The sequence below is a fragment of the Periophthalmus magnuspinnatus genome, chromosome 11 (assembly GCF_009829125.3).
Source record: "Periophthalmus magnuspinnatus isolate fPerMag1 chromosome 11, fPerMag1.2.pri, whole genome shotgun sequence".
In the NCBI taxonomy this organism is placed as follows: domain Eukaryota; kingdom Metazoa; phylum Chordata; class Actinopteri; order Gobiiformes; family Gobiidae; genus Periophthalmus; species Periophthalmus magnuspinnatus.
In genome coordinates this window covers 21,380,154-21,407,187 of record NC_047136.2, presented here as the reverse complement: position 1 = coordinate 21,407,187, position 27,034 = coordinate 21,380,154, and the positions used below count along the sequence as shown (strand labels likewise).

Below are 27,034 nucleotides of genomic sequence, written 5' to 3'. Positions count from 1 at the left end.
TTTCTTAATTGTTGATACTTGTAGGATTCGGCAGCTTTGTGTAGTCTTTTGTATACAAATGAAAAAAAAAGGGCAGCTCTCCATAGGGGGCGACGACAGTATGCGGCGTTTTGTTGTGATGACGTTTACGGTGACATCAGCTCTCATTAGACACCACAGTTTTCTAACGTGAAAGTGAGCGGTCAGTATGTCTGCTTTGTTGCTCCTGGAGTTGTTTACAAAAAATCCTACATTTTAAACATATAAATCAAAGACCGGACATTTTATTATATTTTCTTGTTTTGTTATTTACATTATTACATCATCTTCAGCCCTCACGTTGATGACCTCTTCCATGTGTTGCAGTTGCGCTGATGTTGACAGGTTTATACTAAACTCCACTGTTTCCATCTGTGTGTTTGTGTGGCAGATGAGTTCGTTCAGCACTCGCGCTCTTACCCTGCTCTCCTCAGTGTTCGGGGCGTGTGGGCTCCTCCTGGTGGGCGTGGCCGTCTCTACAGATTATTGGCTGTTGATGGAGGAGGGAATCGTACTCCAGCAGAACCAGACCACAGAGGTGAAAATGGCACTGCACTGTGGGCTCTGGAGGGTCTGCTTCGTCGCAGGTCAGTCTCTCTTTATAAATATATGACAGACATCAAACCACATTTTAATTAAAGCCCCACTGCAGAACTTATTTTTGTTTAGTTACGTAGTTTTTTGGTGATGTCGCACTAAAAAACATGCATCCTGACTATGAGTGGACTTGCATTTCCACAAACCTGACTCTTACTTGGCCTGGAGGAGGGGCACCTGCTTGTTTCCATGGCAAACGTGTTCATGTGGATGTAATCTGCTACAGTCTGGTATAAAACTTATCTATATAGAGAATGTTCCTAACTCTTTGCATGGAAACAAGCTGGTGCAGTGCCACCTCCAGTGTTCCTTTAAATTAATTTTATAGGAGGAGCATCAATAAAATGGCAAAATTGGCAAGGCAAGTTTATTTGTATAGCACGACTGGTACACAAAGTGATTCAAAGTGCTTTACGGAATAAGAAAGACATTAAAATCACAATACAAGAAATCAAAACGCAAATAATTACCAATAATCATCATAAAATTAATATTAAAAAGGAAAGTGCAGTTTCAGTCGTATGCACAGATAAACAGAACTGTTTGGAGCCTGGATTTAAACATTGTCAAAGTAGAGGCCTGTCTCACTGTTCCAAGTTTTAGCTGAATAAAACTAAAACTCTGATTCCTCATGTTTAGTCCTGACTCTGGGCACCAGCAGGAGGTCGGTCCCTGAAGTTCTCCTCATGTGAGATGGTTCATGTGGCTCTAACATGTGGGAGATGTTCTTTGGTGCTGGTCCATGGAGAGACTTGTTCACACAGAGCTGCTTTAAAGTCTATTCTCTGAGCCACAGGAGCCAGAGACCTGAGCACAGGACACATGTGTGAAGTACTTCCTGGTTCTAGTCAGGACCCGAGCAGCAGCGTTCTGGATGTACTGCAGCTGTGTTAAGGCTCGTTTGAAGAGGCCAGTGAACAGGACGTTACAGTAGTCTGACCTACTGGAGACAAATGCAGGATAAATCTGGTGCCCAGAGTCAGGACTAAACTAGAACTAAACCAGAACTACACCGGGACTAATCAGTGTTTCAGTTTTCTGCAGCTAAAACCTGAAAGATGTGAGACAGGCCTCTACTTTGACAATGTTTAAATCCCGGCTCAAAACAGTTGTGTTTATCTGTGCATATGACTGAAAGGTTTTTATTCCTGACTTGTTTTTTAATGTTCATTATTTATGTTTTGATTTGTTGTATTGTGATTTTAATGTCTTTCTTTTAAAGCACTTCGTGTACAAATTGTGCTATACTAATAAACTTGCCTTGCTTAATTTGGAGTTTGGATTTTTCTGATATGCGATGGGAAGTAACTGAATACCTGTACCAAAAATACATACATACTCATTTTGAGTACCTGTATTCTGGTACAGTTATTGTTTCATTTGGTGGTGTCCAGAATACATTTTTTCTAACCCAAACCTCTAATTAAAATGCATACATGGAGTTACTTCATTAATAAATTTTGGCTTTGAACTCCACAATATTAATGAGAAAACAGAAAACACAGCACTTATGATGAGGCAGGTAAACAGATAGAAATTACTGCGGAACAAACAGGGCAACAAAAATCAGACTGTGAGGAAATCTCATGGTTTTTTTTTCACTATAATATAATGCAACTCATGTAAAAGTACAAAATATTCAGAAACCAGTACTCTGATTGTCCCATGTAACAGAACAAACTAACTACATTTTAATTTGGGTATTTATTGTTCTGTACTACATAGATTCACAGTATTCCTCCATCCCTGGTCTTAGGTCCAGAGAAGGGTCGCTGTGTGGCCTCGGAGTATTTCACTGAACCAGAGATCGAGATCACCACAGAGAACACAGCCAACATCCTCAGTGAGTCACATACCTCATCTGTATCTCATTCTGTGTGTGGTGATATTGTTATTACCCTGTGTTCTTCTCTGCAGCCTGTTTCATTCAAGGTGAACTGTGTAATGCTCTAGTACTTTAAATGTATAATGTGAGAACTCAGCTTCAGAGTTTACAATGTTCTTTGCCATTTCACTCTTCATTTCATGTACTTATTGGCAGTGGTGGAAGGTAACAAAGTACAAGTAGTGAAATACTGTACTTAAGTAGAATTTGTAGGTATCAGTACTTTACTTGAGTACATTTTACAGTGGATACTTTTCACTTTTACTTCATTACATTTGAGAGCAGTATCTGTACTTATCTGTGTAAAACCCTCAGTCGTCCAGGTCTGATCCAGAGCAAAAGGCAAAGTTAGAACTGAAGAAGTGTCTTGGATGAGTCTTCACTCCTACAACGATTTGTCCAGTTGACAGATTTAACTTCGCCTTTTGCTAAGTATCTGTACTTGTTCATGGTAACGTCCTGACTAAAGTTTTCGAGTTCAGGCTTCAGCTTTGAGCAAACAAAAACAAAATTTACATGAAAAATTAAGAAATGGATTCATATTGTTACTGTGACCAAAATATGTATCATTTTGAATCTATATCACTACACACTTTGACAAATGAACAACACTTAAACAGGTACTGAAATACTTATACTTCAGCAGATTTTAATTTTTTTCACGTGATACTTTTACTTAAGTCATTCACTCTAAGCTCGATGGTGCTAAGCTGCTATTGCCACAGCTGTCCTGGGGCAGACTGATGGAAGTGAGGCTGCCAGTCTGCACCACCAGCCCCCACCCATCCCAGCACTAACCAGGTCCTGTTCTGCTTAACTTCAGAGATCTATTGAATGAGACTGTGACAACCTGCCCGGTCTCTTCTCTGTTGTGTACTATTGGATAATCCTGTATTATGTAAAGTGGACAGGGCCAGATGTGCTTCTGTGTCTCCTGCCAAACTCTCACTGAGGACTTTTAGGGACATAGTGGGACTTTATTGAATGTGCTGTTTTCTAGTTTATGAGGTGCAATTTTCAGATAAATAGCACCACACTTTAATTTATTTTTGTATAATTATAATGGACGTACTTTGTGCTCTTACCTCACAACGAGATGGTCTCCAGTTTGAGTCCTAAGTGATACTTTGTGGAGCCATGTTCTCAAATTTCTGGGTTTTTGTTTACCCCAGGAATCTGCAAAAACATTTAAGACTGAGCGATGTCACACACGCAGTGGTGGAACAAAGTAAAAGTAGTAAAGTGCTGAGGTCTGTCGTTTACTTAAATACATTTTAAAGTGGATAATTTTTACTTTTTCTTCACTACATTTGAGAGCAGTATCTATATTTTCTACTTCACTACATTTTTGAACTGGACTGAGAAGTAAAAGTATTTTTTGTTATTGTCTGAGACCTGCTGAAAATGTTTTGATCAAATAAAAATATACAAATAAAAACAGATTTGGAGCTTTATAAGACTCAAAATGTGGGCGAAATACTTTCACTGTTTAAGTACATTTTGAAACAGGTACTTTAATACTTTTACTTAAGTAGGTTTTTTCATGTGATACTTTTACTTTTACTTGACTATTTTTTGCTCCAGTATCTGTACTTTTAGTAGTAACAAAACTGAGTACTTCCACCACTGCAAACAAGTGAACGTGCTTTTCCTTATATTCATTATTAAGTAGTTTTAAATCTTTTATTATATTTTATCTAACTTTAAACAAGTAAAACTCCCTTTAAATATTAATATTTTAAATTTAAACAATAAAGATTTTAAACATAGTCATTTGCAACACCACAGTCTCCCGTCTGCTCCATTGTGTTTTTACAGACAGAGCAGTGACTGTGGACCTCTCCATTAAAAAGACTCCAGCTGATCACTGACCTTTACAAACGACTGGGTCTTGATTAGTTTAACACTTGATTAATGACACAGCCTCAGTTCACTTACCTCATCGAGACCTCAGAACCACAATATACTCAGTACTTACACGACCAGAGCAACGTTTGAACACAACATCTCATTCAATGTTTTTATTTCTCTTTAAAATGTAAAAAGTAAAAATAGATACACACAGAAGACATCAAATATATGAAGCAAGACATACGCAATGATGTAGTAAGGAAAAAAGTTTAATAACTCTGCTCAAGAGACTCTAAGAGAAATGATCAGGTTCAACATTTGTGAACCTTTTGGATATTTCATGGTAAAGTACAAAGTAATCAATAGGAAACGCTGTCTCTTGCGCCCCCATGTGGGAGTATGACGTTATCACACTGTATAATCTCATGTTTGTGTTGTAGAAATGGTTCGGACCGCCACCCCGTTCCCGATGGTCTCCCTGCTCTTCGTGTTCACGGCGTTTGTCATCAGTAACATCGGACACATCCGACCTCAGCGCACCATCCTCGCCTTTGTCTCCGGGATCTTCTTCATCCTCTCAGGTCTGTTCTGTGTACTACAGTCTAAAGTACCAGGTCTGTTCTGTGTACTACAGTCTAAAGTACCACGTCTGTTCTGGTGTACTACAGTCTAAAGTACCACGTCTGTTCTGGTGTACTACAGTCTAAAGTACCACGTCTGTTCTGTGTACTACAGTCTAAAGTACCACGTCTGTTCTGTGTACTACAGTCTAAAGTACCAGGTCTGTTCTGTGTACTACAGTCTAAAGTACCACGTCTGTTCTGGTGTACTACAGTCTAAAGTACCACGTCTGTTCTGGTGTACTACAGTCTAAAGTACCACGTCTGTTCTGGTGTACTACAGTCTAAAGTACCACGTCTGTTCTGGTGTACTACAGTCTAAAGTACCACGTCTGTTCTGTGTACTACAGTCTAAAGTACCACGTCTGTTCTGTGTACTACAGTCTAAAGTACCAGGTCTGTTCTGTGTACTACAGTCTAAAGTACCACGTCTGTTCTGTGTACTACAGTCTAAAGTACCACGTCTGTTCTGTGTACTACAGTCTAAAGTACCACGTCTGTTCTGTGTACTACAGTCTAAAGTACCAGGTCCTGTTCTGGTGTACTACAGTCTAAAGTACCACGTCTGTTCTGTGTACTACAGTCTAAAGTACCACGTCTGTTCTGTGTACTACAGTCTAAAGTACCAGGTCTGTTCTGTGTACTACAGTCTAAAGTACCAGGTCTGTTCTGGTGTACTACAGTCTAAAGTACCACGTCTGTTCTGTGTACTACAGTCTAAAGTACCACGTCTGTTCTGTGTACTACAGTCTAAAGTACCAGGTCTGTTCTGGTGTACTACAGTCTAAAGTACCACGTCTGTTCTGGTGTACTACAGTCTAAAGTACCACGTCTGTTCTGTGTACTACAGTCTAAAGTACCACGTCTGTTCTGGTGTACTACAGTCTAAAGTACCACGTCTGTTCTGTGTACTACAGTCTAAAGTACCACGTCTGTTCTGTGTACTACAGTCTAAAGTACCAGGTCTGTTCTGGTGTACTACAGTCTAAAGTACCACGTCTGTTCTGTGTACTACAGTCTAAAGTACCACGTCTGTTCTGTGTACTACAGTCTAAAGTACCACGTCTGTTCTGTGTACTACAGTCTAAAGTACCACGTCTGTTCTGTGTACTACAGTCTAAAGTACCAGGTCTGTTCTGGTGTACTACAGTCTAAAGTACCACGTCTGTTCTGTGTACTACAGTCTAAAGTACCACGTCTGTTCTGTGTACTACAGTCTAAAGTACCAGGTCTGTTCTGTGTACTACAGTCTAAAGTACCAGGTCTGTTCTGGTGTACTACAGTCTAAAGTACCACGTCTGTTCTGTGTACTACAGTCTAAAGTACCACGTCTGTTCTGTGTACTACAGTCTAAAGTACCAGGTCTGTTCTGGTGTACTACAGTCTAAAGTACCAGGTCTGTTCTGGTGTACTACAGTCTAAAGTACCACGTCTGTTCTGGTGTACTACAGTCTAAAGTACCACGTCTGTTCTGGTGTACTACAGTCTAAAGTACCACGTCTGTTCTGGTGTACTACAGTCTAAAGTACACGTCTGTTCTGGTGTACTACAGTCTAAAGTACCACGTCTGTTCTGTGTACTACAGTCTAAAGTACCACGTCTGTTCTGTGTACTACAGTCTAAAGTACCAGGTCTGTTCTGTGTACTACAGTCTAAAGTACCACGTCTGTTCTGTGTACTACAGTCTAAAGTACCACGTCTGTTCTGTGTACTACAGTCTAAAGTACCACGTCTGTTCTGTGTACTACAGTCTAAAGTACCAGGTCTGTTCTGGTGTACTACAGTCTAAAGTACCACGTCTGTTCTGTGTACTACAGTCTAAAGTACCACGTCTGTTCTGTGTACTACAGTCTAAAGTACCAGGTCTGTTCTGTGTACTACAGTCTAAAGTACCACGTCTGTTCTGGTGTACTACAGTCTAAAGTACCACGTCTGTTCTGTGTACTACAGTCTAAAGTACCACGTCTGTTCTGTGTACTACAGTCTAAAGTACCAGGTCTGTTCTGGTGTACTACAGTCTAAAGTACCACGTCTGTTCTGGTGTACTACAGTCTAAAGTACCACGTCTGTTCTGTGTACTACAGTCTAAAGTACCACGTCTGTTCTGGTGTACTACAGTCTAAAGTACCACGTCTGTTCTGTGTACTACAGTCTAAAGTACCACGTCTGTTCTGTGTACTACAGTCTAAAGTACCAGGTCTGTTCTGGTGTACTACAGTCTAAAGTACCACGTCTGTTCTGTGTACTACAGTCTAAAGTACCACGTCTGTTCTGTGTACTACAGTCTAAAGTACCACGTCTGTTCTGTGTACTACAGTCTAAAGTACCACGTCTGTTCTGTGTACTACAGTCTAAAGTACCAGGTCTGTTCTGGTGTACTACAGTCTAAAGTACCACGTCTGTTCTGTGTACTACAGTCTAAAGTACCACGTCTGTTCTGTGTACTACAGTCTAAAGTACCAGGTCTGTTCTGTGTACTACAGTCTAAAGTACCAGGTCTGTTCTGGTGTACTACAGTCTAAAGTACCACGTCTGTTCTGTGTACTACAGTCTAAAGTACCACGTCTGTTCTGTGTACTACAGTCTAAAGTACCAGGTCTGTTCTGGTGTACTACAGTCTAAAGTACCAGGTCTGTTCTGGTGTACTACAGTCTAAAGTACCACGTCTGTTCTGGTGTACTACAGTCTAAAGTACCACGTCTGTTCTGGTGTACTACAGTCTAAAGTACCACGTCTGTTCTGGTGTACTACAGTCTAAAGTACCACGTCTGTTCTGGTGTACTACAGTCTAAAGTACCACGTCTGTTCTGGTGTACTACAGTCTAAAGTACCACGTCTGTTCTGGTGTACTACAGTCTAAAGTACCACGTCTGTTCTGTGTACTACAGTCTAAAGTACCACGTCTGTTCTGTGTACTACAGTCTAAAGTACCAGGTCTGTTCTGGTGTACTACAGTCTAAAGTACCACGTCTGTTCTGTGTACTACAGTCTAAAGTACCACGTCTGTTCTGTGTACTACAGTCTAAAGTACCACGTCTGTTCTGTGTACTACAGTCTAAAGTACCACGTCTGTTCTGTGTACTACAGTCTAAAGTACCAGGTCTGTTCTGGTGTACTACAGTCTAAAGTACCACGTCTGTTCTGTGTACTACAGTCTAAAGTACCACGTCTGTTCTGTGTACTACAGTCTAAAGTACCAGGTCTGTTCTGTGTACTACAGTCTAAAGTACCACGTCTGTTCTGGTGTACTACAGTCTAAAGTACCACGTCTGTTCTGTGTACTACAGTCTAAAGTACCACGTCTGTTCTGTGTACTACAGTCTAAAGTACCAGGTCTGTTCTGGTGTACTACAGTCTAAAGTACCACGTCTGTTCTGGTGTACTACAGTCTAAAGTACCACGTCTGTTCTGTGTACTACAGTCTAAAGTACCACGTCTGTTCTGGTGTACTACAGTCTAAAGTACCACGTCTGTTCTGTGTACTACAGTCTAAAGTACCACGTCTGTTCTGTGTACTACAGTCTAAAGTACCAGGTCTGTTCTGGTGTACTACAGTCTAAAGTACCACGTCTGTTCTGTGTACTACAGTCTAAAGTACCACGTCTGTTCTGTGTACTACAGTCTAAAGTACCACGTCTGTTCTGTGTACTACAGTCTAAAGTACCACGTCTGTTCTGTGTACTACAGTCTAAAGTACCAGGTCTGTTCTGGTGTACTACAGTCTAAAGTACCACGTCTGTTCTGTGTACTACAGTCTAAAGTACCACGTCTGTTCTGTGTACTACAGTCTAAAGTACCAGGTCTGTTCTGTGTACTACAGTCTAAAGTACCACGTCTGTTCTGGTGTACTACAGTCTAAAGTACCACGTCTGTTCTGTGTACTACAGTCTAAAGTACCACGTCTGTTCTGTGTACTACAGTCTAAAGTACCACGTCTGTTCTGGTGTACTACAGTCTAAAGTACCACGTCTGTTCTGGTGTACTACAGTCTAAAGTACCACGTCTGTTCTGGTGTACTACAGTCTAAAGTACCACGTCTGTTCTGGTGTACTACAGTCTAAAGTATCAGGTCTGCAGTCACAATAGACAGTGTTATATTTTCAAATTATATTCTCAATTCTTAAAGATGAACTATGTAACTCTTCTGCCACCTGCTTTTCTCCATAGAGATGTTGAGGAATGTTCCACAGTGTGACATTAAACTTATATTTCATGCATTAAATTACAGGTGTTATTATTGCTCAAAAATACTTTGACGAAGGATAAATTCTTCTGGTTTGCAGTTTAGTCGCTCAAAAGATCTGACTTGTAACATGCTGTCACCTGTAGTCTCCATGGAGATACAGACGCAAATGCCATCTTGTGGAACTTTACAGGAAAAGAAATATAAGAAATATTTCCTGAAAAGTAACATAGTGAAAATGTACCCTATGAAAATGAAAATGAAGCATGGCATTAAACAGATGCATCAGTGAAATACTCAGCGGAAGATTCCAGGCAAAACAATCAACATCTCCATGGAAACAAGCAACTGACAGACACTTGACAAGAAAAGTTACACATTGCACCTTTACCCATATCTTTCAAACACCGTGCTTTCTCAGTGTTTTGCAGTATTCTGTGGTTTCTGTGAGCTGCCCCGAGGATCAGAGCAGATGTGTTTAGTGCTGAAGACTCAGATCCACTGAACAGATGCTGCTGTATTTCAAAGTGATGACACAGCCCACTATTTTAACTCAAACATTTACTCACCAAACTACTCCTAGGACTGTGGGTTTATGCAGAGGGCATTTCTGCTTTTCAACAATTATAGGAACCAGTTTTGGTTTTGGAGACTGTAGAATGAACACCAAAACACTACTCTTAGGTTAAACGTGGACTGTGTGGAGTATAAAACATCTCTAAACTCAAAAGTCTTGCAGATTGACTGATTTACACTGATTTGAATTGGTTGGGGAATAGCGCCATCTGCAGTCCAACTTCTCACAAAGACCAACCCAGGTTCCTGAAAGGTGATGGACCCCTCATCCCTGTTTATACATTCAACAATCGCTCATTTGGTAGATTTTTTCCCCATTGATCTGAAGGTTGCCGTTTGAATCCCGCTCTCGACATGAACATCATTGGTTGAGCGATTAGATCCACTGGCCCACAGGTTGGCGGTGCGAATCCAGCTCCCACAGATGAATGCTGTTGTTGTGTGAGAGGTTCCTTGATGTAGAGCGCTGTGAGAGTCTTGAAGGTGGAAAAGCTCCATTTACCTCTATTCTCCAAACAGAGTAGGTAAGAGAATGGCGCGAAATCAGTGTAAATCAGTCGCAAAAAACAGTACAATCACAATATCACATGACCCTTCTGAAGAATACAGAAGACATCCCAAACATGTCAGAGTGTAAACTGTGCTCTAGCCAGCTAAAAATAAGTTAAATTCCGAAATAATTGGAAGACCGAAATAAACCTCGTTGAAGCGAACATCCAATCAGTGTTTTGAATTCGGTGAAGAGCTCTCCTCAGAGTTAACATCTGAAGTGACAGCGTTGGTTCTGCCTGGCCTCCTCAGACTCACATCTGCTCAGACATCTGCTCCTGTCACAAATATAAACACTATAAACATCTCCACTAGATCTGACCAAGATGGAGGAGGAGGAGGAGGAGGAAGAGGAGGAGTTTCATAACAGGAATCTGAGTTTAAACCCTGCAGCAGTTCACATTGAGGTCAAGTCAACACATTCAGTAAGAAAATAGGTTGCTCTAACCTTTGGCCTTTTGTGAATATGACGGTAACAGTGCTACAATTCCTAATACTACTAATACTATGCTACTGCTACTACTATTACTGCCGTTCTTAAAGAGGGGTATTTTACTTCTATGGGGTATTTAAGAGGAGGTGGACCAACATGAACCATAAACTAGGAAATAAACTGCACCAAAACACATAGACTTTGAAGATTTGGCAGTATCGTCAATGTGTGTGGAGAGATGTAGACAACTTTTTTTTACTTGTCACTGTTTCCTACATCCTTTCATTCGCCTAAAACTGCACTGTGTAACATTTCGCAGTATAGGGGTCGTCAGCTATCAGCTCGGGCCTCTTTAATGCTAAGGTCCACAGCCAATTCTTTGTCAGTAAAAACGTTTGATTTGGAGCAGACTGGACACTTTGGGGGAAGTTGGACGATGGAAATGTGCCTGTTTTTTGTGTTACATCGCGATTAAAACTATATTATTTTACTGTTCAAAATGTTTATTGAATGACAAAAACATGTCAATTAAACAAATGAGACAGAGATTGTGAAAAGCTACAGAAAGTGTGTGTTTACTGTGGAACGTTCCAGGTGAAGCAATGATATCTCCATGGAGACAAGAAGAGAAAAGTTACATAATCCAAATTTAAAGGGCCCATATTATGCTATTTTCTGATCCGTTCTAATGTTGTTTCCTCATCACAAACAGACCTGGAGTTGTGTTTTGTTTCATTCACACATGTTTAACACACAAACCCTGCACGTTTAGGCTGAGTTCTTCTCTCAAACTGAAAACACTCTGTTCCACCTTGTGATGTCATGTGGTAATACAGGAAGTGCGTCGGGACAGATTTGTAGACGTAGTTTGAGTCGATGCATGTTTTTGTAATGTTTATTTAAATTGCGAACTGCGAGATGTTCATTGTGGGACCAATGTTTGAAGAAACACGGTGGAAAAGGAGGGATTTTGTCTTGTTTTTTTATGCTAAATATTTTAACATGTACAGACCTGCTCCGGAACTTTTTATATTTTTGGATTTTTTGACCAATTTGACCGAAAATTATAATAACATGTGTGAATAAAACAAAACGCCAATGCAGGTATGTTTTTGAGCAGCATTAGAGGATGACTTAAACCTCACAAGAGTCAGTTTTTCATAATACAGGACCTTTAAATTATCTTTGTATTGTGACTCTCAAAACGAAGGAAGTAACATTAGCCTTAAACAAACACGGGGACATGATTGACAGCAGAATATTACAAATCTTTGTTCAAATGACTTTCTGTTTCCCATCGATCGCTTGTGCTCATTTCAATCCAATCCTTAATTTACAAACAGCAAAGTCATTGGGGATTTGCTTGGTAACGCACGAGGATGATTACACATCCCCAAAGAATAAAACCTTGATTAAACTTGAAGAGCGAGCTGATCTACTGGGACAAAAATTGAATAAAAATTAGACTAGAAATGTCTTCACCAAACGAGCGGGTCACTGTTTTAGCTTTGCCTGGAAAATTCAACAGTATCGCAGTTAACGTCTTTATCTCCATGGACACAAGCAGGCGGAGGACGCTCTAACAAAAAAGCTGCACAGTGCGCCTTTAAACAGTGCGCATGCTGATTGGTTTTGCGTTCGGTGCATGTTTATGTGTTGTCGGTAAGTAAGTGGCTCCTCCGGTGGCAGATGCAGGCGTTACGGGGGGGCACTGCTGACTGGACGCTGCAGAATCGTGACTCCATTTTGAAACGCAGAGCCAAAGGAAAACCCACACATTTAACTACCTGTGGGGACGGTGACATAAGACTGCAGTCTGGTTGTTAAGGGTAAAACTGGAGAGAGAAAGAGACGGGGAAATGAAACGACTTTTGCGTTTGAATTCATTTTAGAGTGGTTTAGTCCTGCTTGGGTTTGTCATGTTTTAGGCGGCAATTTTAGTCCTGATTATTGTCGAGCTTGGTTCATATTTCGTTTTGGGCGAGTGGTACGAATGTTTGAAAGTGTCCTTGATTTTAAAACGTAATCTGATATCTGCCTGATACTATCGTAATCTGCCTGATACTATCGTTTAAAGATGGCTTCCTGTTTCCATAACAACAGTGAATTGAGTAATTATCACTCAGTTGCGACAGTGGCTCAGCTGGTAGAGTGCTCGTCCATTGATCAGAAGGTTGAAAGTTTGAATCCCGCTCTCAATGTGAACATCATTGGTTTTCCAGGTACCACATTCGAATCCTGTTGTTGTGTCCTTGGGCAAGACACTTAACCCACCTCGCCCCAGTGTCTGTGTGCACTGGTGTATGAATGTGTGTGTGAATGGGTGAGTGGTTCTTTGATGTAAAGCGCTTTGAGTCTTGAAGGTGGAAAAGTGCCATATAATATACTGAAAAGTGTGTTGTCTTTTGCAGTACAGGCTAATATTCCAGGTTGCTAATGGCGACCAAGCCGAGGTCAAGATATGGAGATGGGTCGTGTGCGATGCATGGAGTTGTTACTCTAAAATTACAAATGCAAAACCTGAACATTAAGTAAACTATAGGCTGCGCTCCTGCTCTTGAATTTGATGATGTCATATGTTCAAATAGAGGGCGGGGCCTGTATAACTCTATGGAAGATTTACTGTTTATGAAAGAAATCTCCAAACTCATTATAAGGTTGGGATCGACTCCACAAACTTGTCATATTAATCTTATGGCTTAAAGTCCTTTTTACAACAGTAACGTCTTTGGTTGGATAATGGCTCCATTTTATGAAGATATTGTGAAAAAAAAATAATAATAATTTGACTTTTGTTTAATTAAACTGACAGAGACGTCGTTGAACTTTGTGCCAGTTTTTGTTTCATGTTGATCGGCCCAGTGATTATAACAGATATTCTACAATGTCCTAACACCACATGAACACAACCTATTGAGACTTTGCGGCTGATGTCATCAACATTCCCTGGGGTTGTGAAGCTAACTGGAGGCACTGCTCTGTCTGAAGCTCTATTATACTTTAATCTGAGCTTTATTTTAACACAATCTGACACGAAAGAGCTGAGTTGGAACTAGATGATCTGATTTGTTCTGTTAAACAAGTCCCTCTCAAATAGCATTACCGTCACAAGCTAGCTAGCATTAGCCAACAGTTTTTCAGTTAGTCGCTCTCACCTTTTTGTTGAAAATCAAACTCCTAAAGAGGACCGTAAACGTTTAAATCATGTTTGTATTTTTTCTTGAGTTTTCAGACTAGCTTATAACTTCTTTGACAGTGTTTGCTAATGTGCACATTGTGTCACCATGGTAACTGCTGAACATTTCACCATAGAGATACATGTAGAACCTCCCAGAGTGATGTCACTGCAAAGTATCAATAGGATTGGTACATAAGTGGATAAACAGCCTTATGTAATCTGGTCTTTTGTTCTGGTTTTAAACAGTGAGATGAACAAAGGCGCGAGCAGCAGGTGAATAAAAGCGCATTGATTTTGCCAGTACGATCACGTCGGCCCAGGCCCATTAAAATGATTGTAGCTGCAGTAATTATCCTTCTCCCTGATGAGAACAGACCTGGCGCTGTCACACACTCCAGGAATTAGACACATCCCTCCCCGTGTGCTTTTGTGTGAAGTCGAGCCATGACAAACACATTTAGACTCTGTGTAGAGACATTTTTATGACAGCAAGAGACAGGGAGGATGGAAGGGGAGATAGAGAGAGGGAGGAGAGGGGGAGATAGAGAGAGGGAGGATGGAGGGGGAGATAGAGAGAGGGAGGATGGAGGGGGAGATAGAGAGAGGGAGGAGAGGGGGAGATAGAGAGAGGGAGGATGGAGGGGGAGATAGAGAGAGGGAGGATGGAGGGGGAGATAGAGAGAGGGAGGAGATAGAGAGAGGGAGGAGAGGGGGAGATAGAGAGGGGGATGGAGGGGAGATAGAGAGGGGGATGGAGAGGGGGAGATAGAGAGAGGGATGGAGAGGGGGAGATAGAGAGGGGGAGATGGAGAGGGGGATGGAGGGGGAGATAGAGAGGAGAGGGGGAGAAGGGAGGGGGTGGAGAGGGGGATGGAGGGGGAGGAGAGGGGGATTGAGGTGGAGATAGAGAGGAGAGAGAGAGGGGGATGGAGGGGGAGACAGAGAGGGGGATGGAGGGGAGATAGACAGAGGGAGGAGAGGGGGATGGAGGGGAGATAGAGAGGAGAGAGAGGGGGGGATGGAGGGGTAGATAGAGAGGGGGAGGAGAGGGGAATGGAGGGGGAGATAGAGAGAGGGAGGAGAGGGGGATGGAGGGGGAGATAGAGAGGAGAGGGGGATGGAGGTGGAGATAGAGAGGGGGAGGAGAGGGGGATGAAGGGGAGATAGAGAGAGGGAGGAGAGGGGGATGGAGGGGGAAATAGAGAGAGAGGAGAGGGGGATGGAGAGGGAGATAGAGAGGAGAGAGGAGAGGGGGATGGAGGCGGAGATAGAGAGGAGAGAGAGAGGGGGATGGTGGGGGAGATAGAGAGGGGGAGAGAGGGAGGACAGAGAGGGAAGATTGCGAGGAAGATAGAGAGGAAGAAGAGAGATGGGTAGGAGAGAGGGATGAAGGGGGAGATAGAGAGGAAAGAGAGAAGGGGAGAGAGGGAGGACAGAGAGGAAAGATAGAGAGGAAGATAGAGAGGAAGAGAGGGAAAGAGACGGGGGAAGAGAGGAAGAAGAGACGAGAGAGGAAGGAGAAAGGGGAGGATAGAGAAAAAGAGACAGGGGGTGGAGAGGAAAAAGAGAGAGGTGGAGAGAGGGAGGATAGAGGGGAGGATAGAGAGGAAGAGAGAGAGAAGGGGGGTAGAGCAGAAGAAGAGAGAGGAAGGAGAGAGGGGAGGATAGAGGAAGAGAGAAGGGGTGGAGGGGAAAAAGAGAGGGGTTATGATAGAGAGGAAAAGAGAGGGAGGAAAGAGGGAAAGATAGAGAAAGAGTTTAAAAGTGAGGGAGAGAGGAGAGATAGAGGTGGGGAAGTGAGGGAGAGGGAGAAGAAAGGAGAGAGAGATATGAGGTAGTGAAAGAGGACATCAGAAAAAAGAGATAAGAGGACAGAAGCAGAGAAAGGATGGAGAAAGGGAAAGAGCGAGTGATGGGAGATGAGAGAGGAGGATAGAGAGGAAGAGAGAGGGGAGGAAGAAGAGAGGGGAGAGAAACAGAAGGAGAGAAGAGAGGTGAGGGAGTGAGAGATAGGAGCAGGGAGCAAAGAAAGAGAGTGTGAGGTAAAACATGAAAGAGAGAGGAGACAGAGAGACAGAAGAGGGGAAAAGAGAAAGAGAGGGGCAGAGAGAAGAGGTCAGAAAAAGACAGGAAAATGGGGAGCAAAGGGATGCAGGGAGAGAAAAGAGGGGGGAGTGTGTGAGTGAGGGAGAGAAGATAGGGGAAGATAGAGAGTGTGATTGAGAGAGAAAGGAGACAAAAGGGGAAGGTGAGAGCAGAGCGGACAAGTGAGTGGAGGGGGGTGAGTGAGAGACAGGAGAGAGGAAAAGCAGAGAGAGATAGATGGGTGGATGGAGAGAAGAGAGGGAGGCAGATGGGGTGAGACAGAGACACAGAAAAGAGAGATAGAAAGAGAGAGATGGGGTGAAAAAGAGAGAGACTGTTGGACATATGTTTTCTGGGCTTGTTTTCTTCTTGTAGTGTATTCAGAGTCAAACGGTGCAGTAGATGCTCGATGGAACCACAACACTGCCCCCTGATGGACAAATAACAACAGTGCAGTGTTTACTTCAATGGAATAATCAATGCAAAATGAGTCAGACTTAGAATTTTAATTTTAGATCTGAGCTTTTCCAATTGTACACAACAGATAATTATAGCATTTTGTCGTAGATTACAACAATTTACTATGAAGAAAACACTGCTAAATGGAACTGTTTTATATATTAACATTTTGTGTTTTTGAAGTATTGTTGATCGATTGGTTGATAGACTGATCAGTTCTGAAGGTTAAACATGTACAAAAGTGAATGTGCAGTGTTTTGTGATCCCAAGTGGAAGAAGTACTCAGTACATTGTGTAAAGGTAAAAGTAAAAGTACAGATACAAGAACAAAGACAAGAACAAAAAAAATGTAAATAAATAAATAAATAAATAAATAAATAAATAAATAAATATATATATATATATATATATATATATATATATATATATATATATATATAGGAGCATTAGAATCAGAATCCTTTTATTGCCATCATTTGTGAACACAGTTAGGAACTTATTTTGGTGATAAAGTGCAACATAAAACATAAAACACACTGAATAAATACAAATACAAATAAAGGCATGCACGAAATAAAAAAAAAAAAAAAAGATATGCTTAAAAATCAAATAAAAATACTTAAAGGTAGAAAATATATACAACAGCAGCATCAGAACAACAGTGCAAACATGACTTATTAAAGTGACCGGTGTTATAAAGTGTCCAGTTTTGTGCAAATATTATAAAGTGTTCATTAGCTACTTTTTGTGGGAATATATTATCTGTTTCTAATGTTGTCAGTGACACAGTTCAAGATGATGTAACGCTGTTTTTCTCCTGCAGACTCCATCTTTAATTAATGTAATATAATCATTGTTTTGATGTTTTCATGTTTGAACAGATGTGAGGTCTTACAGCAGAATAGAGTGAAGTCGCTGCATATGAATGAGAGCAGAGGTGGGGCCTGCTCCACCTGCTCCACCTGCTCCACCTGCTCCACACACAAACAGAGACATTCAAACTAACTCAACATCTGGAGCTTTCAATTAGAACATACTCAGTGAGAGCAGTTTGGAAATAATCAGATCAGGATCAAACTGATAGGAGTTTAGAAATGCAGGTGAGCGGTGATGACGTGTTTTAGTGGTTTTAAATTCTCAATCACAAAGGCTGCAGTTAGGAAATCAGAGAAATCAACTAATGTCTCCTTCAGTCAACAAAAACTTCAAACCCTGTAGTTCCGACTCCTACACACATGTTCTGAAGCGCTCTTTGTCGTCTCAAATCTGCTGTCAACTAAAACTTTATTTTTTAAAATGAAATATACAGTATTCACAAAAATCCACACTACAGTAAATGGTCATGTTTTTACACACACATTCATACACCAGAGTACACAGACACTGAGGGTGAGGAGGGTGAAGTGTCTTGCCCAAAGACACAACAACAGTACAAAAGAGGGAGAGCAGAGAGAGGGTAAAGAGGAGAAGAGAGTGGAGGAAAAGAACATAGAGGGAGAGAAGAGAGGTGAGGGAGAGAGAGGAAGGAGAAAGGGGAGTAGAGAGGACGAGTCAGGGGGGTGGAGAGGAAAAAGAGAGAGAGGAAGAAGAGAGGGGAGGAAGAAGAATGAGAGAGGGAGGAAAGGTAGATATAGATGAAGGGGGGTGGAGAGAAGAAGAAGAGAGGGGGATAGAGGGGAAGGAGGAGGGGCAGATAGAGAGGAAGAGAGAGAGGATGAGAGCGGAAAAGAGAGAGGGGGAGAGAGGAAGGATAGAGGGGAGGATAAAGAGGTAGAGAGAGAAGGGGGTAAAGCAGAAGAAGAGAGAGGAAGGAGAAAGGGGAGGATGGAGAGGAGGACAGAGAAGGGAGGAAGAAGAAAGAGAGAGGGAGGAGGGGTGGATATTGAGGAAGAGACGGGGGATAGAGAAGAAGAAGAGAGGGGGGATAGAGGGGAAGGAGGACAGGCGGAAGGGAGGATAGAGAGGAAGAGAGCGGGGGAGAATAGAAGAAGAGGGATGAGGATAGAGGGGAAGGAGAGATTGGAGGATAGAGAGGAAGAGAGAGAAGGTGGAGAGGAAAAAGAAAGAGGAGGAGAGAGGGAGGATAGAGAGGAAGAAGAGAGGGGAGAAAGAAGAAAACAAACTAAAACTTTATTTTTAAAAGATAATTTTAGGGGTTGAGGTGGGATAAGATGGAAAAAGAGGGATGGTGGACAAAGAAAGAGAGGGTAAGGAAAAACATGAGAGGAGGAGAGAACGGAGGGAGAGAGAGAAGGAGGCAGTGTAAAAGCCATGAGAAAGACAGAAGAGGTTCGAAAAAGGAACAAGAAACAGGGATAGAGAATGGAGAGAAGGGAGGTGAGGGAGAGAGACAAAGAGTGAGGGATTGGGGGAGGGAACGAAGAAAGAGAGGGTGAGGGAAAAACATGAGAGGAGGAGAGAATGGAGCAGTGTGAAGACGTGAGAACGAGAGGGGAAGAGAGAAGAGGTCTGAGAAAGACAAAGAACAGTGATAGAGAATGGAGAGGGGAGAGGCAGAGAGAAGAGAGGGGAGCAGAGGGAGGGAGAGAAAGAACATGTGAGAAAGTACCTGCCAGAGTTTTATGAATGGCATTTCAATTGACTCCTGAAACATTTCCAGAGCTGGGAACAATACTTTGGTCACAGTGTCACATGGTCCAATCAGAGTACTGCATTACTTAGAACACTGTATACTTCGATTACCTTTACACCGAGTTGCATTTTAAGTTTAGTGTAAAAAACGTAGCGTAGGATATGAACGGTTGCATTGTTATTATGTTTTTTCTCACTAATAATGTTTGACGCCTAAATTGCAAGCGCTGTAATGTATTTCTCTCCAAACCAAGTCCTAATATTTGCTTTATACCTGATATTGCATGATCAGATTCAACATTCCTGCCTTGACCTTTTGGATATTTCATGGTAAATCCTGTATAACTGATGATTCATTGAGCCGTGTGTGTTTCTTCAGGTCTGAGTCTGGTGGTGGGTCTGGTGCTGTACATCTCCAGCATAAACGATGAGGTCATGAACCGTCCTCGAGAAGCAGAGCAGTTCTTCCACTATCACTACGGCTGGTCCTTCGCCTTCGCCGCCTCCTCCTTCCTGCTCAAAGAGGTACGCAACAACACGATGTGCGATGGGAAATGTGGTTCCTCCTTCTCAAAGAGGTCAGAGAAGAACCAAAGAGGATTGTTAAGGATTGGCTCCATAAATTTGCCTCTGAAGTTGTATTTGGAGTGATTCATGTTTGAGTAATCTTTAATCGCTTATTTTTAAGACGCCATTTTGCTGATTTTCACCTCCACCTGTACACGCCCACTGTGACGTACGCACTTCTCCAACTGTATTTTCTGTATTACAACATTGTGACGTCATATGAGCCCAAACTACCTCACATTTACTCCTTATATTAATCCCAAACTGCAGTGAACTCATAGCAGAGAGTGGCTGATGTGAGGAGGAGGAGGAGGAGGAGGAGGAAGAGGAGGCGAAGGCTGCATCAATATTCATAAATGTTAATAACTGTGATTCTGGGGCAAAGGCTTATTCAGTCCACTGCTCCTCTGCTTCTCTGCAGTGGACTGGAGCAGAGAGAGGGGTGAGGGTGGGGGGGAAAGGGGGACACTGAGGGTAGACTAGAAGAGAGGGGCAGATGGGGGGTGGGGGTTAGAGTTAGTGGGGAGGAAGAGGAGATACTGAGGGTGGACCGGGGAGAGAGGGAGTGTGGGGAAGAAAAGGGGGATGCTGAGGGTAGACTGAAGGAGAAAGAAGGGGGGGTATTTTACGGTCAGAGAATCAGGGAGTGTATGGTTAGTATGCTAGTTGTTTTCCAGTTCCAACTCTGCTCTGGTCTCTGGTCGTTGTAAGAAGTGCTTATAAACTATGGTGAGTAATTAGGATGCTCTGAATGTATAATGCAAGTGAGGGATAACTTTGGACCACTGCAAACTGTGTAAAATGAACTGTTTTAAGGCTTCTTTAACTAACACTTTACAAAGTTGAGAGAATAAATAAAAAAATAAATAAACAATATAGCAATTAGCACTGAATTCTTAAACAGAATAGCTCAACCTATTCATGCAGGAACTCATTTTTCTGACAGTTTAAACATTTTTATTAGACTAATCATAACTATTGTGTACATTTTTGGTCCTCGTTGTTAGGCAACAGTTATAGAATTACCTCTATGTACACTACCAGGCCAAAAGACATCAATATATGAAGTGAGATTTATGTATATAGGTATATTATGTTTATATTTATGTGTATATATAGCCACCCTTTGCTTTGTTGAAAAATATTTAGCAGAGTTATTTACCTTATTTATTTGGCGTCTTCTGTGGGTATATAAAATGTAGAAAGTAGTAAAAAAAATAAAGAAAAAAAACCATGAATGAGAGTGTATTTTGTATCTGCTGCCCAACCAAGAAGTAAAATTATAAACTAAACCAATTTAAAGGGGAAAAAAAAAAGTGAATATATTTAGTCATATCTTAAAGTTTCAGTGAGACGAGCGGTCCAAGCTGTCTTGTGCTCTTGAAGGATGAGGGGGGCTCTGTGACATTTGAGCCAAACCAAAATGCCACAGAAATGCTGAAGAAGCCTGACATTTATATACAGAGCATCAGCCGAGAGCTCAGCGCCCAGAGCCAGCTGCTGCTTTACAATCTATGGCTTTAAAAATGAAAACCTCCTTTTGAAAAATGTGATGTGGGTTTTAGGATTTAGAGATAGTATTGGTTAAAGGTGTACTCTGTAACTTTTCTGTTTTTTGTCTTCATGGAAATGCTATCCCTTTTCCTGAGTGTTCCACGGTACATGGCATAAATCTTACTGTATCTCATGTTTATTCAATTACAGCTGTTTTTATTGAGTGGGGATGCCTCTTCACAGATCTGACCTGTAACTTAACCTGCTTGTCTCTATGACAGTAGGTAAGTTTAATGCCATACTGTGAAGCATAGCAGGAAAAGCAATAGCATCTCCATGACGACAAGCAGGTGGCAGATATGGACCATTTTGAATATTTGATCTTTTTAATAAATGCTAGTAGATATGTTTAATGCCATACTGTGGAAAATTTCAGGCAAAGCAATAACATTTTGAATATTTCATGTTTTGAATAATGGCTTGTAGTTTAAACATTTATAATAATAATAATGTAATGTCATATTGGGAATTGCCTATGACAGACAAAACGACATCTCCATGGAGACAAGCAGGTGGTGTATAAGCCTTCAGAAAAGCTACAGAGTGCACCTTTATCCCATGAGTTTGGCCACAGTGCGGAGAAGTCCAAGACCCATTTACCTTGTCCCTGTCCTTAGCTGTTATCTTGTTCTTTATAATCCTCTCTCCTCTCCTCCTTATCTTTCTCCTTCTGTGCATTCTTCCTTTTTTTCATTTTAAATCCTAACTTTTAAATCTTAGTCTGTGTCCTGCTTTAATCTCTCGTCTTCGCCTTTTCGTCTTTGTATCCTCAAACCGTGTGTGTCCCCGAGTGTTCATCTTCGCTTGGCTGTCCTCTTTTTAAAGTGAAATCTTTTATCCCATACCCTTTGGAGCCTCTAGCGCTGGCGGTTTTAGCATCATGTGAGAAACACTGCAGGCTTTGATGTAGCACACTTTTATTGTTGTTGTTTTCCTCTTTTCATAAGGACCTCCATGCAGCTGTGAACTAGAACTGAAATACATCTGTAGAAACTTGGACTAGACCAGGACTGAACTGCTGTCACTGATACTAAAATAGAACAGGGACCGAACATGATCCAAACCGAGTCTAAACCAACCCCTTAAAGTGTGACGGTGTAATCCCTCATTCATCCAGGAGGGGCCCAGCATATAAATGTCTTCAGAGGTATTATCTGGACAGTGGTTTTGAAATTGTTTCCGCTTCCATCCAGAATTCATTGTGAGCTTTATGTAATTTTCATGTATCTTTATTTATACAGAGAAAGCCCAATATCTTCCACGTCTTCTGCACATTCATTTGTTTTAATGCAGAATCGGTCACATGAGACACTGTTAATCCTACGTGTAAGGAGTCACTCAGTAGGCCAATTAGGTGCAGCGACTGACACCCGTGGATCATTATGTTATAATTTACACATTGTTAATCGCAATATTCATCTAAAACAACGTAATGAAAGCGATTTGTACCAAAATGTCAACGCAACGCTGCCCAATCCTACGAGTATCACCAATAGAGAAAAGAAAATGACGGTGAAAACAGGGGTTGATCAGCAAAATGGCGTCTTGAAAATAAGCGATTAAAGATGCACGAATCACTCCAAATACAACTTCAGAGGCTCAAAGAGAATAAACAACCACAACATGTTTAAAAGTCCAACTACTGTAAACTGCAGTGACCTTGGGAGGCAGCACACACTTAGAAGGACTAGGAACAGTGGATAATGAAATTGAAACACCTATACACAGTTTACTAGCAAAAAAATGTATGGATTTAGTGTTTCGTTCCACTTTATGTTCTGCCTTAAGAGAGGAGTTTTAAAGTGAAACTACACTGGCTTTGTTTAGTCTATTTATGAGTTATGTTATGTTTCTATTGTGATTTTCCTGACTCACCTTCATCGCCGTTAAGTATTCTAATTAGCATGATTAGCCTGGTCTCTTACTTGACCAAAGAGTAGACAGTAAGCCACGATTCCAGTTCCAGTTTGTGAAGTGGACAGCCGACTGTAGACCAGAATGTGACTGTCTTCCCTGTCGATACAGTGTTTTGTGTAGGAATTGCACCAATATGTGGGGGGAAAAAAATCCTAATTATTTATTTTTTTAACTCAAAAATATGTAAGGCCGGTTTAGTAGTTGGAAATCATGTCCAACTCCCAGTGTTATCATAGTGTCCTTGGGCAAAACACTTAACCCATTTTCCCTGAATCCATCTCCTTATTTAAATCCATCTTTTAAACCTCTTTGACATTCCTAAAGCTGATTCTCGCTGTTCTCCCGCTGTTTTCTGTGTAACTAAACCAGCGGCGTTCCTTTGGGGTCGGCTGTAAACATGAATACATTTCCAATAATGAGCCGTTCCTCTGAGGAGCGTCGACCCGTTTTGTCTACGCGCTGCAAAAATTATCGCGCATTTATGTACTTGTTCCCCATCGGCAGAAAGAGCAAAAGCAGGACAAGACTAGTGCAGATTCGGGAGTTTTCTAAAGGCGATTTCTGGCCTTGGCTGCGCCTCATGGTGGACGAATTACGTAAAGAGTTTGGTACAACAGCCCCAAAAACATGCGCTCGCAAAAATGTAGTGAAAGAGTTGAGTCCTGAGGGAAAAGCTTGAATAAATTAACTGTGTTTAAGCAAAATCGATATATTCTCCTGAACTCAGCTGCTTAGGCTGCAATGTCTTCGTTTTATCCTGGTTTAGTCCTGGTTTAGTTCGGGTTTGTTCCTGGTTTAGTCCTGGTTTAGTCCTGATGTGAACTTGGTTTGGTCCCAGTCTAGTCATGGTCTAGTCCTAGTTTAGTCCTGGTTTAGTCCTGGTTTAATCTTGGTTTTGTCCTAGTTTAGTAATTGTTTAGTCGTCGTTTAGTCCTGATGTGAAGTTGGTTTGGTCCCAGTGTAGTCATGGTCTAGTCCTGGTTTAGTCCTGGTCTAGTTCTGGTTTAGTCCTTGTTTGTTCCTGGTTTAGTCCTGGTTTAGTCCTGGTTTAGTCCTGGTTTAGTCCTGGTTTAGTCCTTGTTTAGTCCTGGTTTAGTCCTGATGTGAACTTGGTTTGGTCCCAGTCTAGTCATGGTCTAGTCCTAGTTTAGTCCTGGTCTAGTTCTGGTTTAGTCCTGGTCTAGCTCTGGTTTAGTCCTGGTATAGTCTGGTTTAGTCCTGGTTTAGTTCTTGTTTAGTCTTGGTTTAGTCCTTGTTTAGTCCTGGTTAAATCCTGATGTGATGGTTTGGTCCCAATCTAGTCATGGCCTAGTTCTGGTCTAGTTTTGGTTTAGTCCTGGTTTAGTTCCAGGTTTAGTGTGGATGTGGCTAAAGTGTCCATGCCTTAACATTCAATAAGGTCAAAGGTTATGAACAGTTCATATAAAAGTGCATGTGGCCCTGTCTAAGGCCCATAGTCGGCTGCTTAAATCAATGAGTTTGAATTGTCATGAGATTCTTTCCATAAATGATATGAATGATAAAGACTTAGAAATTTGATTTAATATGTATAATCCAAAAACATGTTTACTTGTGACTAAGAGCAGATATGGGTTAAAATTTTACTAAAATATAGAGGCTTACAGTAATGAATGTTTTGTAAAACATTGGGATATTCTTAAAAATGCTGCTATTCGACTATTAGAATAAACATAATTACATAGTGTTATCTGGACTACACAGAATCTAAAACCAAAAGATGTTTTATATGAAAGAGAGAATGTCTAAATAAGAATGAACACTCTGATTTTAATCACTAAAGCACTTCACTCGCCATTTTTCAACCTTTATCTGGGAAATAATATATCTAAAGCCTCGTTTCCACCGGCATAGTTGGCTCGGGGCCATCTCGGAGCGGGTCTGTTTGGAGCGGCTCCCTCCAGCCGAGTTGTGTTTCCATGCTCGAGGCACGACTACAGGTTCAGGGTTAGAGCTCTGCTGACGTCACACAAACATTACAAAAGTTTTCTAACTAAATCAGATTTGAATTATACTTGTGATCATGAGGCCAATTTCAGCAATTCACAAAAAGATGTTTAGTATATGGCACTGTGAGACATGGCTAAAACTACTTTATCATCTGTTTTTTCAGTATTTACTGCACTTCTCTGGGCCTGTACACTGTGTTTTAACCCTTCTTTATGTAATGCATTGGGTTTGGCTTCTGTTAGATGCATTACGCAACATTTTCAATCTTTATACATGAGTGTCACATCCACAAACAGGAAACTGCTTTTGCTAACGTGCTTTGTTTCGCGACACAGACCGGCTCAACATATAAAGTTGTTATATCTGGAAATAAGACATTAGGTTAGTGTTTGGTGAGCGATTATTAAGTTCTGTTTCTATCTGTTTTGGTCATTGAGTCTGTGTTCTCTCTTGACCAATCATCTCGTTTAATGTGTAGCTACACCTTAGCTAAAGCGATCCGTACCACGCTGGCTTCCTCTGGGAGGTAGTGCGGTCCAGGCTCCTTTTCAGGCTCCTCAAATTGAGCGGTATGGTTCACTTTAGACATTGGAGACACTTGCGGCCAGTACCGATCTGCTCCAAAATGAACCAGTGGAAATGAGGCTTAAAATATCTAGTGTATTTTATAGAATGATTGTACAGAAATAATTGCTAGTCAGCATCTGTAACTTGACTAAATGTGTTATTTTTGCAAAACGATTGATATCTTATTCTTTCTGTCTCCTCAGGGGGCAGGTGTCATGTCCGTGTACCTCTTCATGAAGCGATACGCAGAGGAAGAGCTGTACCGACCCCACCCCGCTCTCTACCGCCCCCGCATGTCCGACTGCAGCGACTACAGCGGTCAGTACCTGCACCCGGACTCCTGGCCTCCACCCAAAAGGGGGCGCAGCGGTTCCGACGTCTCCTCGGACATCTCCATCCAGCTCACCCAGACCCCGCCCCCTCAGCAGCAACAAGCCACGCCCCCCTCCTCATCGGGACCTTCGTCAGCAGCAAGCTACCAGCTCCAGCCCGCGTCTTCCTCCTCTTCATCATCGTACCCTCCGCACCCATTGCACCCAGGGGCGACACCGAGCACCTCCACCCTCCCCCGATCGTCCCACCCGCAGCACCCACACCCCAGTGGACCGCCACCCCAGTCCATACCGCTACAACCACCGGCCGCAGTGCCTCCTCCCCGCTACCAAGCACACATGCGGATGAGCGCATCACCATGCTAGGCTAACACTAAGGGGCTAATGCTAAAAAGCTAAAACATCTGGGTTATTTCTGTATACAGGGCTATAGAGTTAGCATAACAGGATTGTGGACAGTAGTATGGACAATATGAAATCATTTAAGACTATTGCATCAGCTGTTGTTGTAATTTTAGGTTTTACGGCTCGGCACTTTACGTTTTCTTACATTTACTTAGGCTAGCTAGCTGTGGTTAGTTTGGCAGGCAGCATGTACTAACCCGATTCTGAATAAGTTGAAAGAATGGACAAATGTAGCCTACATAAAAAAGAATGAAACTGTTTTGCATTAGAAGAAAAGTGGGATTTGAATTTCTGATGGTTGGATTAAAGACACAAACACCCCCATTATGATAGACAGACCTTTGCCACAACACCGCTAGGCTAGTTCCAGTTGAACGAATCACATTATAGAGGGATTCATTTACTTTATTGGATGGTAACTCAAATTAAATGTGTTAAAATAAGTCACAGCCTTTTCAGCCGGTTTCACACTAGAATAAAATACTTTTCCATACTTTTACGTTTCAGTCCTGTTCAAAAATCTAGTGGAGTAGAAAGTTCAGATGCCTGCTCTCAAGTGCAGTGAAGTAAAAGTAAAAAGTATCTACTTAAAAATGTCCTCAAGTAAAGTTACAAACTCCACACACAAAGTTAATACCTAATCTGAGAACATTTTATAAATTGTAAAAGTAAATGTAAAGATTTTTATCTCTATACCA

The 27,034-nt window shown here is 41.7% G+C and overlaps 1 protein-coding gene across 2 annotated transcripts; it reads left to right on the top strand.

Moving 5' to 3' along the window:
• Positions 1-409: 409 nt before the first annotated feature.
• On the top strand, positions 410-26,597 carry cacng7a (calcium channel, voltage-dependent, gamma subunit 7a). 2 transcript variants are annotated; one of them, XM_055225475.1, is made up of 6 exons: positions 410-605; positions 2,372-2,458; positions 4,792-4,932; positions 19,406-19,551; positions 25,803-26,020; positions 26,231-26,591. In XM_055225475.1, exons 1-6 carry the CDS (start codon positions 410-412, stop codon positions 26,295-26,297), a joined length of 855 nt encoding a protein of 284 aa, XP_055081450.1. In that variant the 3' UTR covers positions 26,298-26,591. The 2 variants fall into 2 exon arrangements, with proteins under 2 accessions (XP_055081450.1, XP_033831333.1); XM_033975442.2 differs by having other exon boundaries at positions 25,803-26,597.
• The last annotated feature ends 437 nt before the right edge of the window (positions 26,598-27,034 follow it).

What these genes read in the sequence shown, in the direction of transcription:
- cacng7a (XM_033975442.2), top strand. Translation starts at nt 410, where the DNA reads ATGAGTTCGTTCAGCACTCGCGCTCTTACCCTGCTCTCCTCAGTGTTC. An exon ending in GAGGGTCTGCTTCGTCGCAG is followed by an intron (nt 606 to 2,371) that starts GTCAGTCTCTCT and finishes CCCTGGTCTTAG; the next exon opens with GTCCAGAGAAGGGTCGCTGT. An exon ending in CCTCCTTCCTGCTCAAAGAG is followed by an intron (nt 19,552 to 25,802) that starts GTACGCAACAAC and finishes CTGTCTCCTCAG; the next exon opens with GGGGCAGGTGTCATGTCCGT.